The sequence below is a fragment of the Telmatherina bonti genome (assembly GCF_933228915.1).
Source record: "Telmatherina bonti genome assembly, chromosome: 16".
NCBI lineage: Eukaryota > Metazoa > Chordata > Actinopteri > Atheriniformes > Telmatherinidae > Telmatherina > Telmatherina bonti.
In genome coordinates this window covers 8305209-8319453 of record NC_136614.1, presented here as the reverse complement: position 1 = coordinate 8319453, position 14245 = coordinate 8305209, and the positions used below count along the sequence as shown (strand labels likewise).

The window sequence follows — 14245 nt, the reverse complement described above, 5'->3', positions numbered from 1 at the left end:
AACACGCCCAACACACACACTGACCCACCCACAGACATGAGAACACGCCCAACACACACACTGACCCACCCACAGACATGAGAACACGCCCAACACACACACTGACCTACCCACAGACATGAGAACACGCCCAACACACACACTGACCTACCCACAGACATGAAAACACGCCCAACACACACACTGACCTACCCACAGACATGAGAACACGCCCAACACACACACTGACCTACCCACAGACATGAGAACACGCCCAACACACACACTGACCCACCCACAGACATGAAAACACGCCCAACACACACACTGACCTACCCACAGACATGAGAACACGCCCAACACACACACTGACCTACCCACAGACATGAAAACACGCCCAACACACACACTGACCTACCCACAGACATGAGAACACGCCCAACACACACACTGACCTACCCACAGACATGAGAACACGCCCAACACACACACTGACCTACCCACAGACATGAGAACACGCCCAACACACACACTGACCTACCCACAGACATGAGAACACGCCCAACACACACACTGACCTACCCACAGACATGAGAACACGCCCAACACACACACTGACCTACCCACAGACATGAGAACACGCCCAACACACACACTGACCTACAGACATGAGAACACGCCCAACACACACACTGACCTACCCACAGACATGAGAACACGCCCAACACACACACTGACCCACCCACAGACATGAAAACACGCCCAACACACACACTGACCAACCCACAGACATGAGAACACGCCCAACACACACACTGACCCACCCACAGACATGAGAACACGCCCAACACACACACTGACCCACAGACATGAGAACACGCCCAACACACACACTGACCCACCCACAGACATGAGAACACACCCAACACACACACTGACCCACCCACAGACATGAGAACACGCCCAACACACACACTGACCCACCCACAGACATGAGAACACACCCAACACACACACTGACCCACCCACAGACATGAGAACACGCCCAACACACACACTGACCCACAGACATGAGAACACGCCCAACACACACACTGACCTACCCACAGACATGAGAACACACCCAACACACACACTGACCCACCCACAGACATGAGAACACGCTCAACACACACACTGACCCACAGACATGAGAACACACCCAACACACACACTGACCTACCCACAGACATGAGAACACACCCAACACACACACTGACCTACCCACAGACATGAAAACACGCCCAACACACACACTGACCCACAGACATGAGAACACGCCCAACACACACACTGACCTACCCACAGACATGAGAACACACCCAACACACACACTGACCCACCCACAGACATGAGAACACGCTCAACACACACACTGACCCACAGACATGAGAACACACCCAACACACACACTGACCTACCCACAGACATGAGAACACGCCCAACACACACACTGACCTACAGACATGAGAACACGCTCAACACACACACTGACCCACAGACATGAGAACACACCCAACACACACACTGACCTACCCACAGACATGAGAACACACCCAACACACACACTGACCTACCCACAGACATGAGAACACGCCCAACACACACACTGACCCACAGACATGAGAACACACCCAACACACACACTGACCTACCCACAGACATGAGAACACGCCCAACACACACACTGACCTACAGACATGAGAACACGCTCAATACACACACTGACCCACCCACAGACATGAGAACACGCTCAATACACACACTGACCCACAGACATGAGAACACGCTCAATACACACACTGACCCACAGACATGAGAACACGCTCAATACACACACTGACCCACAGACATGAGAACACACCCAACACACACACTGACCCACACAGTTGTCACACAGGCTGCAGTGCGATGCCCGAGGCGGCCTGAAGATCTTACAGGTGAAGCAGTATTTCAGTTTGACTGTCTGTCCGTTGATCAGAACCTCTCTGGTGCGAGGAGGAGGTCTGGAGCAGCCAGTCGAGTCTGGAAAGAGACCAGACGTTTCCATGTGAGAACATTCTGATGCTTCAGTCTTCAGGCCTGCTAACGTGACGAACATTGAGCAGAACCGGATCCTGGGCCAGGATCTTGAGCAGCAGCCGTAGAGTACCGGCGGGATTTCATCCGGAAATAAAAACCTGAAGTTGTTCCACCAGCTGCTGAACATGTGGCGTGCACGGCACAGCTGCTACGAGGTGGCCTCCAGAGGCCCTTTTTTTTTTTTTTTTTAAAGCTTTCAGCACTTTCAGAACCACTTTTTAATCCTGAAAATGCGAGCATAAGTCAGAGGTTGGACCTGTAACTTCTACTTTCTGACCACATGTGTCAAACTCCAGTCCTGGAGGGGCGGTATCCTGCAGGTTTTTGTTGTCTCCATGCTCCGACCCACCTGACTGAAACTCAAACATTGGTTGACAAGAAGCTGCTGGATCCATTTGATTTGAATCAGCTGTGTTGGTAGAGGAAACAGCAAAAACCTGCCGGATACCGGCCCCCCAGGACCGGAGTTTGACGGCCCTCCTTTAAACAATGTAAAAGTCAAAGTGTGATGATTCTGTCCTGTAACAGAGTCGGGTTGTATCGCAGCTTCGCTCTGTGGAAAACGCAGCTGAAGAAGGAGATGCAGGAGCTGTCGGAACACCCAGGCGGCCACATCGTTCTAAAGCTGCACTAAATAATTAAACTAATAAATAAAAAGATTCAAACGTAGAAACAGTCAATTTAAGTACGTCTGATCTTTATTTCCTTCATGTCTTACTTTCATTTTTACCTTCATAAACAACAGAACAGCTTCAGAATAAAAAGAAGTAAAGCCCAGATCGGAGGATTTTCCTGGACAGAAACGTTCTCTTCACGCCAGTTTTGTCCTCCCATCAGCTGCTGGAGACTCGCTCCGTGTGCGTCACTAAATAAATTCCTGACTCTACGGACATCTTCCTGGTCCCACACAGCTCAACATCTGATCTGCGTCTCCATGGTTACCTATCTGTCTCTCCAGGTCAGCGGCCTCATCCGGCGTGGCTCGGGGAAGGACGCCGGGGTCGCTGAAACTGGCCCTGAACAACATCCCCATCACGAAGATGAAGAGGACGCCGCCGACGGCCGGGATGGCGGGGGTCAGGTTGGACGCCAGGAAGGGACAGCTGAGGACACAGAGAGAAGGACGCACTAAGGGTCTCCACCAATCAGAGAGCACGTCTGGAAGGGCAAACACACGTCTCCAGGGCTTCAGTTTACATGTTTATTTGTTGTCTAAACTGCTTTGTTGTGTTTGGAAAACACGTTCCAGACAACAGATCCCTGATGGAGCTTTGGACCGATCGTTTTGGGTCATTCCAGAAATTTCTTTTCCTTTTTTAATCGGAAAGAAATGAATTCCTGTTCTGGAAAAAATTATTGTTCTTGAATTTTTTCCTGTTCTGAATTCATCATGGTGAATAAACAGCTTCTTTTACAGAAAACTGAAACTAAACTTTTCATCAGTCTAATGTTCAACTTCCTGCTTTTACCACTGTTACCGTGGTGACACTGGCTGCATAAAGGGTTACCATAGAAACACTTGCATGCTACTTTTGGGAATGTGCAGTAAAGATGTGACAGAAAATAAATTGTCTGGAGGACGAACATGTTTACTTTTGATGTGAGAAAACTGATGATATAATTTATTTGTCAAAAGCGTTCAGATTTAGGGAAACAGGAAAAGAAACAGTCATGAGCCAAAGAGTCCCGGGTCCTAGGAACTGGGAATCACGAGGGAATCCAAGAGTTAAACGTCCCATCTGGGAATGGGGGACGGGAATTTTAGGGCCCAAAAGAGTCGGAGTCCAACAGAATAAGGGACCAACAGAATAAGGGACCAACAGAGTGAGGGACCAACAGAGTGAGGGACCAATAGTATAAGGGGCCAACAGAGTGAGGGACCAAAAGAGTGAGGGACCAACAGAATAAGGGAACAACAGAATAAGGGACCAACAGAGTGAGGGGCCAACAGAATAAGGGGCCAACAGAGTGAGGGACCAACAGAGAGAGGGACCAACAGCATAAGGGACCAACAGAGTGAGGGGCCAACAGAATAAGGGACCAAAAGAGTGAGGGACCAACAGAATAAGGGACCAACAGAATAAGGAACCAACAGAGTGAGGGGCCAACAGAGTGAGGGACCAACAGAGTGAGGGACCAACAGAGTGAGGGACCAAAAGAGTGAGGGACCAACAGAATAAGGGAACAACAGAATAAGGGACCAACAGAATAAGGGACCAACAGAGTGAGGGACCAACAGAGTGAGGGACCAACAGAATGAGGGGCCAACAGAATGAGGGGCCAAAAGAGTGAGGGGCCAACAGAATAAGGGACCAACAGAATAAGGGACCAAAAGAGTGAGGGACCAACAGAATAAGGGAACAACAGAATAAGGAACCAACAGAGTGAGGGACCAACAGCATAAGGGGCCAACAGAGTGAGGGACCAACAGAGTGAGGGACCAAAAGAGTGAGGGACCAACAGAATAAGGGAACAACAGAATAAGGGACCAACAGAATAAGGGACCAACAGAGTGAGGGACCAACAGAGTGAGGGACCAACAGAATGAGGGGCCAACAGAATGAGGGGCCAAAAGAGTGAGGGGCCAACAGAATAAGGGACCAACAGAATAAGGGACCAAAAGAGTGAGGGACCAACAGAATAAGGGAACAACAGAATAAGGAACCAACAGAGTGAGGGACCAACAGCATAAGGAACCAACAGAGTGAGGGACAAAAAGAGTGAGGGACCAACAGAATAAGGGGCCAACAGAGTGAGGGACAAAAAGAGTCAGGGACCAAAAGAATAAGGGACCAAAAGAGTGAGGGACCAACAGAATAAGGAACCAACAGAGTGAGGGACAAAAAGAGTGAGGGACCAACAGAATAAGGGACCAGCAGAGTGAGGGACCAACAGAGTGAGGGGCCAACAGAATAAGGGACCAACAGAATAAGGGACCAAAAGAATAAGGGGCCAACAGAGTGAGGGACAAAAAGAGTGAGGGACCAACAGAATAAGGGACCAGCAGAGTGAGGGACCAACAGAGTGAGGGGCCAAAAGAATAAGGGACCAACAGAGTGAGGGACCAACAGCATAAGGGGCCAACAGAGTGAGGGACAAAAAGAGTGAGGGACCAAAAGAATAAGGGACCAAAAGAGTGAGGGACCAACAGAATAAGGAACCAACAGAGTGAGGGACCAACAGCATAAGGGGCCAACAGAGTGAGGGACAAAAAGAGTGAGGGACCAAAAGAGTGAGGGACCAACAGAATAAGGGACCAGCAGAGTGAGGGACCAACAGAATAAGGGAACAACAGAATAAGGGACCAACAGAATAAGGGACCAACAGAATAAGGGACCAACAGAGTGAGGGACAAAAAGAGTGAGGGACCAACAGAATAAGGGACCAGCAGAGTGAGGGACCAACAGAGTGAGGGGCCAACAGAATAAGGGACCAACAGAGTGAGGGACCAACAGCATAAGGGGCCAACAGAGTGAGGGACAAAAAGAGTGAGGGACCAAAAGAATAAGGGACCAAAAGAGTGAGGGACCAACAGAATAAGGGACCAGCAGAGTGAGGGACCAACAGAGTGAGGGGCCAACAGAATAAGGGACCAACAGAATAAGGAACCAACAGAATAAGGAACCAACAGAGTGAGGGACAAAAAGAGTGAGGGACCAACAGAATAAGGGACCAGCAGAGTGAGGGACCAACAGAGTGAGGGACAAAAAGAGTGAGGGACCAACAGCATAAGGGGCCAACAGAATAAGGAACCAACCAAATAAGGAACCAACAGAGTGAGGGGCCAACAGAATAAGGGACCAACAGAATAAGGGGCCAACAGAGTGAGGGGCCAACAGAATAAGGGACCAACAGAATAAGGGACCAAAAGAATAAGGGGCCAACAGAGTGAGGGACCAACAGAGTGAGGGACCAACAGAGTGAGGGGCCAACAGAATAAGGGACCAAAAGAATAAGGGGCCAACAGAGTGAGGGGCCAACAGCATAAGGGGCCAACAGAATAAGGAACCAACAGAGTGAGGGACAAAAAGAGTGAGGGACCAACAGCATAAGGGGCCAACAGAGTGAGGGACAAAAAGAGTGAGGGACCAAAAGAATAAGGGACCAAAAGAGTGAGGGACCAACAGAATAAGGAACCAACAGAGTGAGGGACCAACAGCATAAGGGGCCAACAGAGTGAGGGACAAAAAGAGTGAGGGACCAAAAGAATAAGGGACAAAAAGAGTGAGGGACCAACAGAATAAGGGACCAACAGAATAAGGGACCAGCAGAGTGAGGGACCAACAGAGTGAGGGACCAACAGAATAAGGAACCAACAGAATAAGGAACCAACAGAGTGAGGGACAAAAAGAGTGAGGGACCAACAGAATAAGGGACCAGCAGAGTGAGGGACCAACAGAGTGAGGGGCCAACAGAATAAGGGACCAACAGAATAAGGGACCAAAAGAATAAGGGGCCAACAGAGTGAGGAACCAACAGAATAAGGGACCAGCAGAGTGAGGGACCAGCAGAGTGAGGGACCAACAGAGTGAGGGGCCAACAGAATAAGGGGCCAACAGAATAAGGAACCAACCAAATAAGGAACCAACAGAGTGAGGGGCCAACAGAATAAGGGACCAACAGAATAAGGGGCCAACAGAGTGAGGGGCCAACAGAATAAGGGACCAACAGAATAAGGGACCAAAAGAATAAGGGGCCAACAGAGTGAGGGACCAACAGAGTGAGGGACCAACAGAGTGAGGGGCCAACAGAATAAGGGACCAAAAGAATAAGGGGCCAACAGAGTGAGGGGCCAACAGCATAAGGGGCCAACAGAATAAGGAACCAACAGAGTGAGGGACAAAAAGAGTGAGGGACCAACAGCATAAGGGGCCAACAGAGTGAGGGACAAAAAGAGTGAGGGACCAAAAGAATAAGGGACCAAAAGAGTGAGGGACCAACAGAATAAGGAACCAACAGAGTGAGGGACCAACAGCATAAGGGGCCAACAGAGTGAGGGACAAAAAGAGTGAGGGACCAAAAGAATAAGGGACAAAAAGAGTGAGGGACCAACAGAATAAGGGACCAACAGAATAAGGGACCAGCAGAGTGAGGGACCAACAGAGTGAGGGACCAACAGAATAAGGAACCAACAGAATAAGGAACCAACAGAGTGAGGGACAAAAAGAGTGAGGGACCAACAGAATAAGGGACCAGCAGAGTGAGGGACCAACAGAGTGAGGGGCCAACAGAATAAGGGACCAACAGAATAAGGGACCAAAAGAATAAGGGGCCAACAGAGTGAGGAACCAACAGAATAAGGGACCAGCAGAGTGAGGGACCAGCAGAGTGAGGGACCAACAGAGTGAGGGGCCAACAGAATAAGGGGCCAACAGAATAAGGAACCAACCAAATAAGGAACCAACAGAGTGAGGGGCCAACAGAATAAGGGACCAACAGAATAAGGGACCAAAAGAATAAGGGGCCAACAGAGTGAGGGGCCAACAGAATAAGGGACCAACAGAATAAGGGACCAAAAGAATAAGGGGCCAACAGAGTGAGGGACCAACAGAGTGAGGGACCAACAGAGTGAGGGGCCAACAGAATAAGGGACCAAAAGAATAAGGGGCCAACAGAGTGAGGGACCAACAGAGTGAGGGACCAACAGAATAAGGGACCAACAGAATCAGGGGTCAGTGGAGAAAAATTTGAGTTTTGGGGTCAAAGGTCACCTCGCGTGGATCACAAATTCCGGACTGAACGTGTTTTACTCACTCAAAGGTGAAGAAGAGTCCGCAGGTGAGGAGGATGAGGAGCAGGGTCAGGTAGAACACCCCGGTCTGCCGCGCCATCATGACCCTCCCGTCGCATAAGAACCGGTTCCGTCCGGGGAACACCTGCCACTTCCTGCGGGGGGTCCGGTCCCGGTGGGCCGGCCAGGAGGGTTCCTCGGAGCCCGGTGCGGCGGCCGGGGAGGAGCAGCTGCTGCTGCGCGTGCAGACCTGGGTGTACTGGCCCGGATGCTGGACCTGAGACATGCGTCCTGGCAGGTAAGCGCGAGGAAGAGCGTCGGTGTATGCGCGAGCGGCTGGCTCGGTTCCACCACAGATTCAATCCGCCTCCAGCACGAATCCGCGCGCCCGCTTCTCTGGCGCGCGCACGAGCAGAAACCAAACCGTCATTTTTCCCAACATGTTTTTTTCCCTATTATTCCGTAAACAAACAGCAACTCGTGGCTGGACGCACGCGCGCCGGGAAGCCCTCCACTACACCCCCGTCACGCGCGTCCGCGTCCTTCTGGACCAGTTTTTACTCCTCAGGTTTGTGATTCCGGTTCTGGGCGGGATCAGGTGTGTTCCGGGGAGGGAGACAGTCGTGGTCCTGGAGATTCAGGTAGTCTGTGTCGAAGAGGATGAGGAGTAGGAGGAGGAGGAGCAGGAGGAGGAAGAGGAGGAGGAGGTGAAGAGCATCCCGATCATCCGCAGAGCTCAGACAGCAGAGATCGTCTATAAGTGTAGATGCCCACTCCGCAAAGGAAAAAAAAAATGGAAACTTGATTTACTAATTTGTGTTTAGTTTAAATGAATACCTTTTCGTCAACGCCGAATTTTTCATAAAGAAACGAGACTGATCTCCTTCCTGGATTTCATGTTTTAGGCTCTCTTCAGGTTTCAATCATTAAATGAAGGTAAAATCGGATTAACAGAGTTTCTGAGGTTTAAAATGCTCCTCTATATTAAAATGTACTTTCTATGTTCAGGGGGAAAATTCTGGATACATTTAGAGACAGAACTGAATCCAATTCTGTGGTCTTTTTCATAATTTACGTTTCTCCCAACAGTATAATAAAAGTCTGATTATTTCCACCTAGACAACTCATAAAACCAGGTCGGGACTAATCCTTACCACAAAAGCAGTGAGTTTTTATGGCTCAGTTTCTGACTAACTATATATTTATTTGTAATTGGAAAAACTCTGGGGATTCCTGAATGGAGAAAACTAAAATATACATTTATTGTTAGAGATTAAGTAACATTTGGTGAGAGCATTTTAATGTGAGTGAATCTTTACTTCATCTCTTATGTTCTTTTTTTCACAACCTGATAAACAGATCGTAATCAATATATTTTGTCTTAACACATCAGTAGTAATAAATGTGAACAGTTGTGATAAAATGGCTTGAGTTTATACATCTCTGCATTACTTTAAAATACGCTTTTAGCTCAGCTACATTTATTTAACCGTTTCAGCCAGTCAACAGTTTAAAGTTTCACCAATATGTTCCAAATAATCACATCAGGTTCGCTGAGTTGTCGAAGCAGAGTGAGATCTCCTCCATTTTATGTCAACTTTAAGCAGCGTTGAGAGTTAATAGACGATCTTTGGTTCAGCATTCCGGTGCGTCTGAACGAAACAAGTAAACAAAGTCCCCAAAAACAATCACGTCCAACTCAAAGATGTACAATTACTATTATGTATTTTATATAAAACAAACTTAATACATCTTTTCAGATTTTAATTCTGTTCTAAAATAAATGAGGTAATGTCACAGTTCGCTTGTTTCTGCTCGGTGGTTTTGTGCAGACGGACCGGAGCAACATGACGGCCGTGGAGGAGGAAGCTGGTGGAGCATCGCAGCTGGAAGCAGAAACAGATGAAGAAACCAAACTGCAGACATTAAAAGGTGAGGTGCATGCTAACATGTTAGCTTCTGTTTGCACGCGCAGCTCTTTGTTGGTGTTGCATCTCTGAGGTCACACCAATGTCGCCCCCCCCATAAAACGTGTCCTCCTTCTCCAGAGATCTGGCAGAATGTAGCTGCGAGGCTCTGGTGGGAGGAGAAAAGAAGCTCAGCGCTTTAACTTTGTCTTAATTAGTCACAAATAAAACCCTGAGTGAGATGGAGCAGCTGGACAACATCCAGAGGCTCCATCCCAACAAAATGCTCTCTGACACCTGAAGCTTCTCCTCCAGCTTTATACTGGAACCCCCTCCTACAACACAAACCAACATTACATTCACATTTAGCTAAAGTTTTAAACAATCCAACATGGTTTGATATGTACATATAAAAATAGATTATTCAGAGATGATCTGTCACATGAACATGAAACACCCCTTCAAGGTGTCTACACATGGTACATCCCATTTCACCTGCTCTATAAAGACACTCACCATTCTGGTTCACCAGGCATGGTCTACACCAGTGGTTTTCCACCACTGGGCCGTGGGAGATCATCAGATATGTCCTGAGAAATTATCCAATTTCACCTGATTAGTATAAAAAGCAGCTCTGTGTTCATACCCCAGTGAAAGATAATAAAAGATAAAATTCCTTCTTCTTGTGTTTATTTGATTTCTATACAAGAGGCTTTGACTAGATGGACTTTATATTAATAATAAGGACTTTAAAAAACAAAAAACAAATAAAAAACATTTTGGTTTGTGGTGTGCCTTGCAATTTTTCTGTGCCTCAAAAAAGGTTGAATAAACACTGATCTACACCATGATAGTACCTAAAACCTAAAACCAGTCGGGTCTAAAACCAGTCGGGTCTGAAACCAGTCGGGTCTGAAACCAGTCGGGTCTAAAAACCAGTCGGGTCTGAAACCAGTCGGGTCTAAAACCAGTCGGGTCTGAAACCAGTCGGGTCTAAAACCAGTCGGGTCTGAAACCAGTCGGGTCTGAAACCAGTCGGGTCTGCGTGACGCTTTGTTTGCATGAACAGCTGGAAGTGACGTCACGCTGCAGCTGACTTCCTGTGTGCAGGTGCAGCGTTTCTGACCTCGGTGGCCTCTGCAGGGATGGTTGCAGGGTTCGGGTCCACCTTGGCTCTGGCCAAGAAGAAGAGCCCCGAGTGGTTTAACAAGGTACACACACACACACACACACACACGCACGCGCGCGCGCGCTGAAACACGAGTCCTGCACGTGTCTTTATTCAACTTTAATCACTTCACTGTGTGTACAATAATGTGCTAGGATTAAAGTTTTCAGTAACACACACACACACATACACACACACACACACACAGTAATTTAATTTAAAGTTGATAAATAAAAACCATGATAACGTTGGAGAGGCTTTGACGGGTTAGGAAGACTGACGGATGTGTGTGAGACACACACCAGTGAGTAGGAGAACACGTTACCATGGAAACGAGTGTTTTTTAAAGAGCAATGAAAAATAATAGTTAATTTTAAGCTGATTTGCTAAAAACAGATCAACGTTTCACAGTTCAGCTGCTCTGATGTGAAGAAACAAGAGGTGTGTATGTGTGTGTGAGAAATACGTGTGTGTGTGTGTGAGAAATGATGTGCGGCTGATGACGTCCGCTCTTCCTCCTCGTCTCGTTCCTCTGGAGGTCAGCCTGAAAACAGCTGAGAGGAGACGAGCTGCAGACCGCCGCTGTGTCGAGACGACGCTGCGCTGCAATTAACGGTGACGCACGCAAACATGTGTGTGTCTGCAGGGGACGTGTGTGTCTGTGTCTGCGGTGGAGGCGTGTGTCTGTCTGCGGTGGAGGCGTGTGTGTGTGTCTGCGGTGGACGCGTGTGTGTGTCTGCGGTGGACGCGTGTGTGTGTGTCTGCGGTGGACGCGTGTCTGTGTCTGCGGTGGAGGCGTGTGTGTGTGTCTGCGGTGGAACGTGTGTGTGTCTGCGGTGGACGCGTGTGTGTGTGTCTGCGGTGGACGCGTGTGTGTGTGTGTGTGTGTCTGCGGTGGACGCGTGTGTGTGTGTCTGCGGTGGACGCGTGTGTGTGTGTCTGCGGTGGACGCGTGTGTGTGTGTGTGTGCGTCTGCGGTGGACGCGTGTGTGTGAGTGTGTGTGTCTGCGGTGGACGCGTGTGTGTGAGTGTGTGTGTCTGCGGTGGACGCGTGTGTGTGTGTCTGCGGTGGACGCGTGTGTGTGTGTCTGCGGTGGACGCGTGTGTGTGTGTCTGCGGTGGACGCGTGTGTGTGTGTGTGTGTCTGCGGTGGACGCGCGTGTGTGTGTGTGTGTCTGCGGTGGACGCGCGTGTGTGTGTGTGTGTCTGCGGTGGACGCGCGTGTGTGTGTGTCTGCGGTGGACGCGCGTGTGTGTGTGTCTGCGGTGGACGCGCGTGTGTGTGTGTCTGCGGTGGACGCGCGTGTGTATGTGTGTGTCTGCGGTGGAGGCGCGTGTGTGTGTGTGTCTGCGGTGGAGGCGCGTGTGTGTGTGTGTGTGTGTGTGTGTGCGGTGGACGCGCGTGTGTGTGTGTGTGTGTGTGTGCGGTGGACGTGTGTGTGTCTGCGGTGGACGCGTGTGTGTGTGTGTCTGCGGTGGACGCGCGTGTGTGTGTGTCTGCGGTGGACGCGCGTGTGTGTGTGTCTGCGGTGGACGCGCGTGTGTATGTGTGTGTCTGCGGTGGACGCGCGTGTGTATGTGTGTGTCTGCGGTGGACCACCCAGCGACTGCACCTCTGCTGTTTCCCGTCCTGGTTGTCTGCTGCGACTCTCGGACGTGACGTCTGACGCCGCGGTCTGCTTCTGATTTCGCTGGAAAACCTGCGGGACGTTTCGGAGGTCAGAGGTCACGAGCCTTTCCAGGAAACCGCCGCTCTCCTGGAAGATGGCGGGATTAACGCTCAGGTTTAGCTTCACCAAGTTCTGCAGTTTTCCGAGCCACGATTGGCTGTTTCATCAGCGGCGATGAGCCATCTATTCATCACAGTTACCATGGTTACAGCCCCCCCCCCCCCCCCCCCCCCGTTGGTCCACACTCGCAGCTTTCACAGCGTTCCACACAACCTCACCTGTGTGTTTTCCTCCTGCAGGGCGTCATGGCGACGGCAGCGGCCCCGGAGAGCGGAGCCTCTCTGGCGCTCAGAGCTCTGGGGTGGGGGTCGCTGTTCGCCTGGTGTGGAGTGGGTCTGCTCAGCGTCACCGTGTGGAAAGCTCTGGACGTTCATAGTGTACGTTCTTATTAAATCTCCAGTTTACGGAGAACCGCCGGCTTCTTCTGATGCTTCGTCTCTTCTTCAGTTTGCAGAGTTCAGGCAGAAGATGCAGAACCTCTTCCCGACCATCCCCAAGAACCCGGAGCCTGCTGGATCAGAACCGCTGGACTGGGACTCCGTGTTTAAGTCCAAGTGATCCAGATCAGAGAATGCAGACCGGACCGTGATCTGGATCGGTCCAGTTGTCAATGGGGATGGGAGACGCCCGGGTCTGCAGGCAGAACCGAACCTCCTCAGAACTGCTTGTTAGTTCAGCTGATGCTCTGCAGGTCGGGTCAGAACTTTGAGGAGGATTCAGCACAACGTGCTGCATTCAGGAACCTCGCTTCACGTCGGACTCTGTCACCATGACGTCATGCTAATTAAAAGTAAACATGTCAGATTTTTCAGCCCGTTTCATGAAACCAGGATGTCGCGCTTAATGATGACGTCATCCTGTTGACATCACATCTGTGATTCTGAAAAGTTTTGTTGGACTAAAAACAAACATTTGGATTTTAGGTGTAATGAATAATTCAGCCTCATGGGGGCGACAAAAGCATGAAACATCCCAGAAACGGCAGGAATAAGGCGCGCTGCCTGCTGCTGACACCTCGGATGGTGTCTTCGGCTTCGTGGCGAGCAAAGCGACTAAACATCCGACTCCACGTCCGAGTCGTGTTTCCAGTAGAAGGCTTCTTCCTTTCTGTCTGCATGTGTCTGACAAGCCAGATGTCTAAAACCTCGCTGCTTGTAGTGACGATTTATCTAGAAACAAGTCAGAATTTTACTGTGCAGTCATCGGACGGACGGACGGAGGAGTGGCGCGGTTTGGAAAACGTCGACGGCTGAGGAGAAAGCTGCACGTCTTCAGGGCAACAAGACGCACGGCGGTCTGATGCACGCGGAGAGAAACGCGTTTGAAAGTTTAGGTTAAAGGAGGTTTTTTCCCAGCAGAAGTCCAACTGGATCCATTTTAGATCCAGATCCCACAGACCGGCTCGGACCCCCATCGTCGGATAGATCCAGATCCCACAGACCGGCTCGGACCCCCATCGTCGGATAGATCCAGATCCCACAGACCGGCTCCCACAGACCGGCTCGGACCCCCATCGTCGGATAGATCCAGATCCCACAGACCGGCTCGGACCCCCATCGTCGGATAGATCCAGATCCCACAGAGGGGCTCGGACCCCCATCGTCGGATAG

General features: G+C 50.0%; 2 protein-coding genes across 2 annotated transcripts in view; one reads left to right on the top strand and one right to left on the bottom strand.

Annotated features, from left to right (window-relative positions):
• Positions 1-8225, bottom strand: part of LOC306767744 (palmitoyltransferase ZDHHC14-like) — a gene marked incomplete at its 3' end in the record, with an annotated part of 26332 nt that extends 18107 nt beyond the window's left edge. The window contains exons 1-3 of the mRNA XM_079255847.1: positions 7855-8225; positions 3043-3203; positions 1900-2043 (exon numbers count right to left, since the gene is read on the bottom strand). Coding sequence (XP_079111973.1) covers positions 1900-2043; positions 3043-3203; positions 7855-8117 — 568 coding nt within the window. The 5' untranslated portion in view covers positions 8118-8225. The remainder of the gene's footprint in view (positions 1-1899; positions 2044-3042; positions 3204-7854) is intronic.
• Positions 8226-9668: 1443 nt separating this feature from the next.
• Positions 9669-14245, top strand: tmem242 (transmembrane protein 242). The gene is made up of 4 exons (XM_079255873.1): positions 9669-9763; positions 10849-10949; positions 12875-13012; positions 13083-14245. Exons 1-4 carry the CDS (start codon positions 9679-9681, stop codon positions 13191-13193), a joined length of 435 nt encoding a protein of 144 aa, XP_079111999.1. The 5' UTR covers positions 9669-9678; the 3' UTR covers positions 13194-14245.

Bases quoted from the DNA above. Each gene is read 5' to 3' on its own strand.
- tmem242 (XM_079255873.1), top strand. From the start codon at position 9,679: ATGACGGCCGTGGAGGAGGAAGCTGGTGGAGCATCGCAGCTGGAAGCA. The intron at 10,950-12,874 runs GTACACACACAC...TTCCTCCTGCAG, and splicing joins GCCCCGAGTGGTTTAACAAG to GGCGTCATGGCGACGGCAGC. The intron at 13,013-13,082 runs GTACGTTCTTAT...TCTCTTCTTCAG, and splicing joins AAGCTCTGGACGTTCATAGT to TTTGCAGAGTTCAGGCAGAA.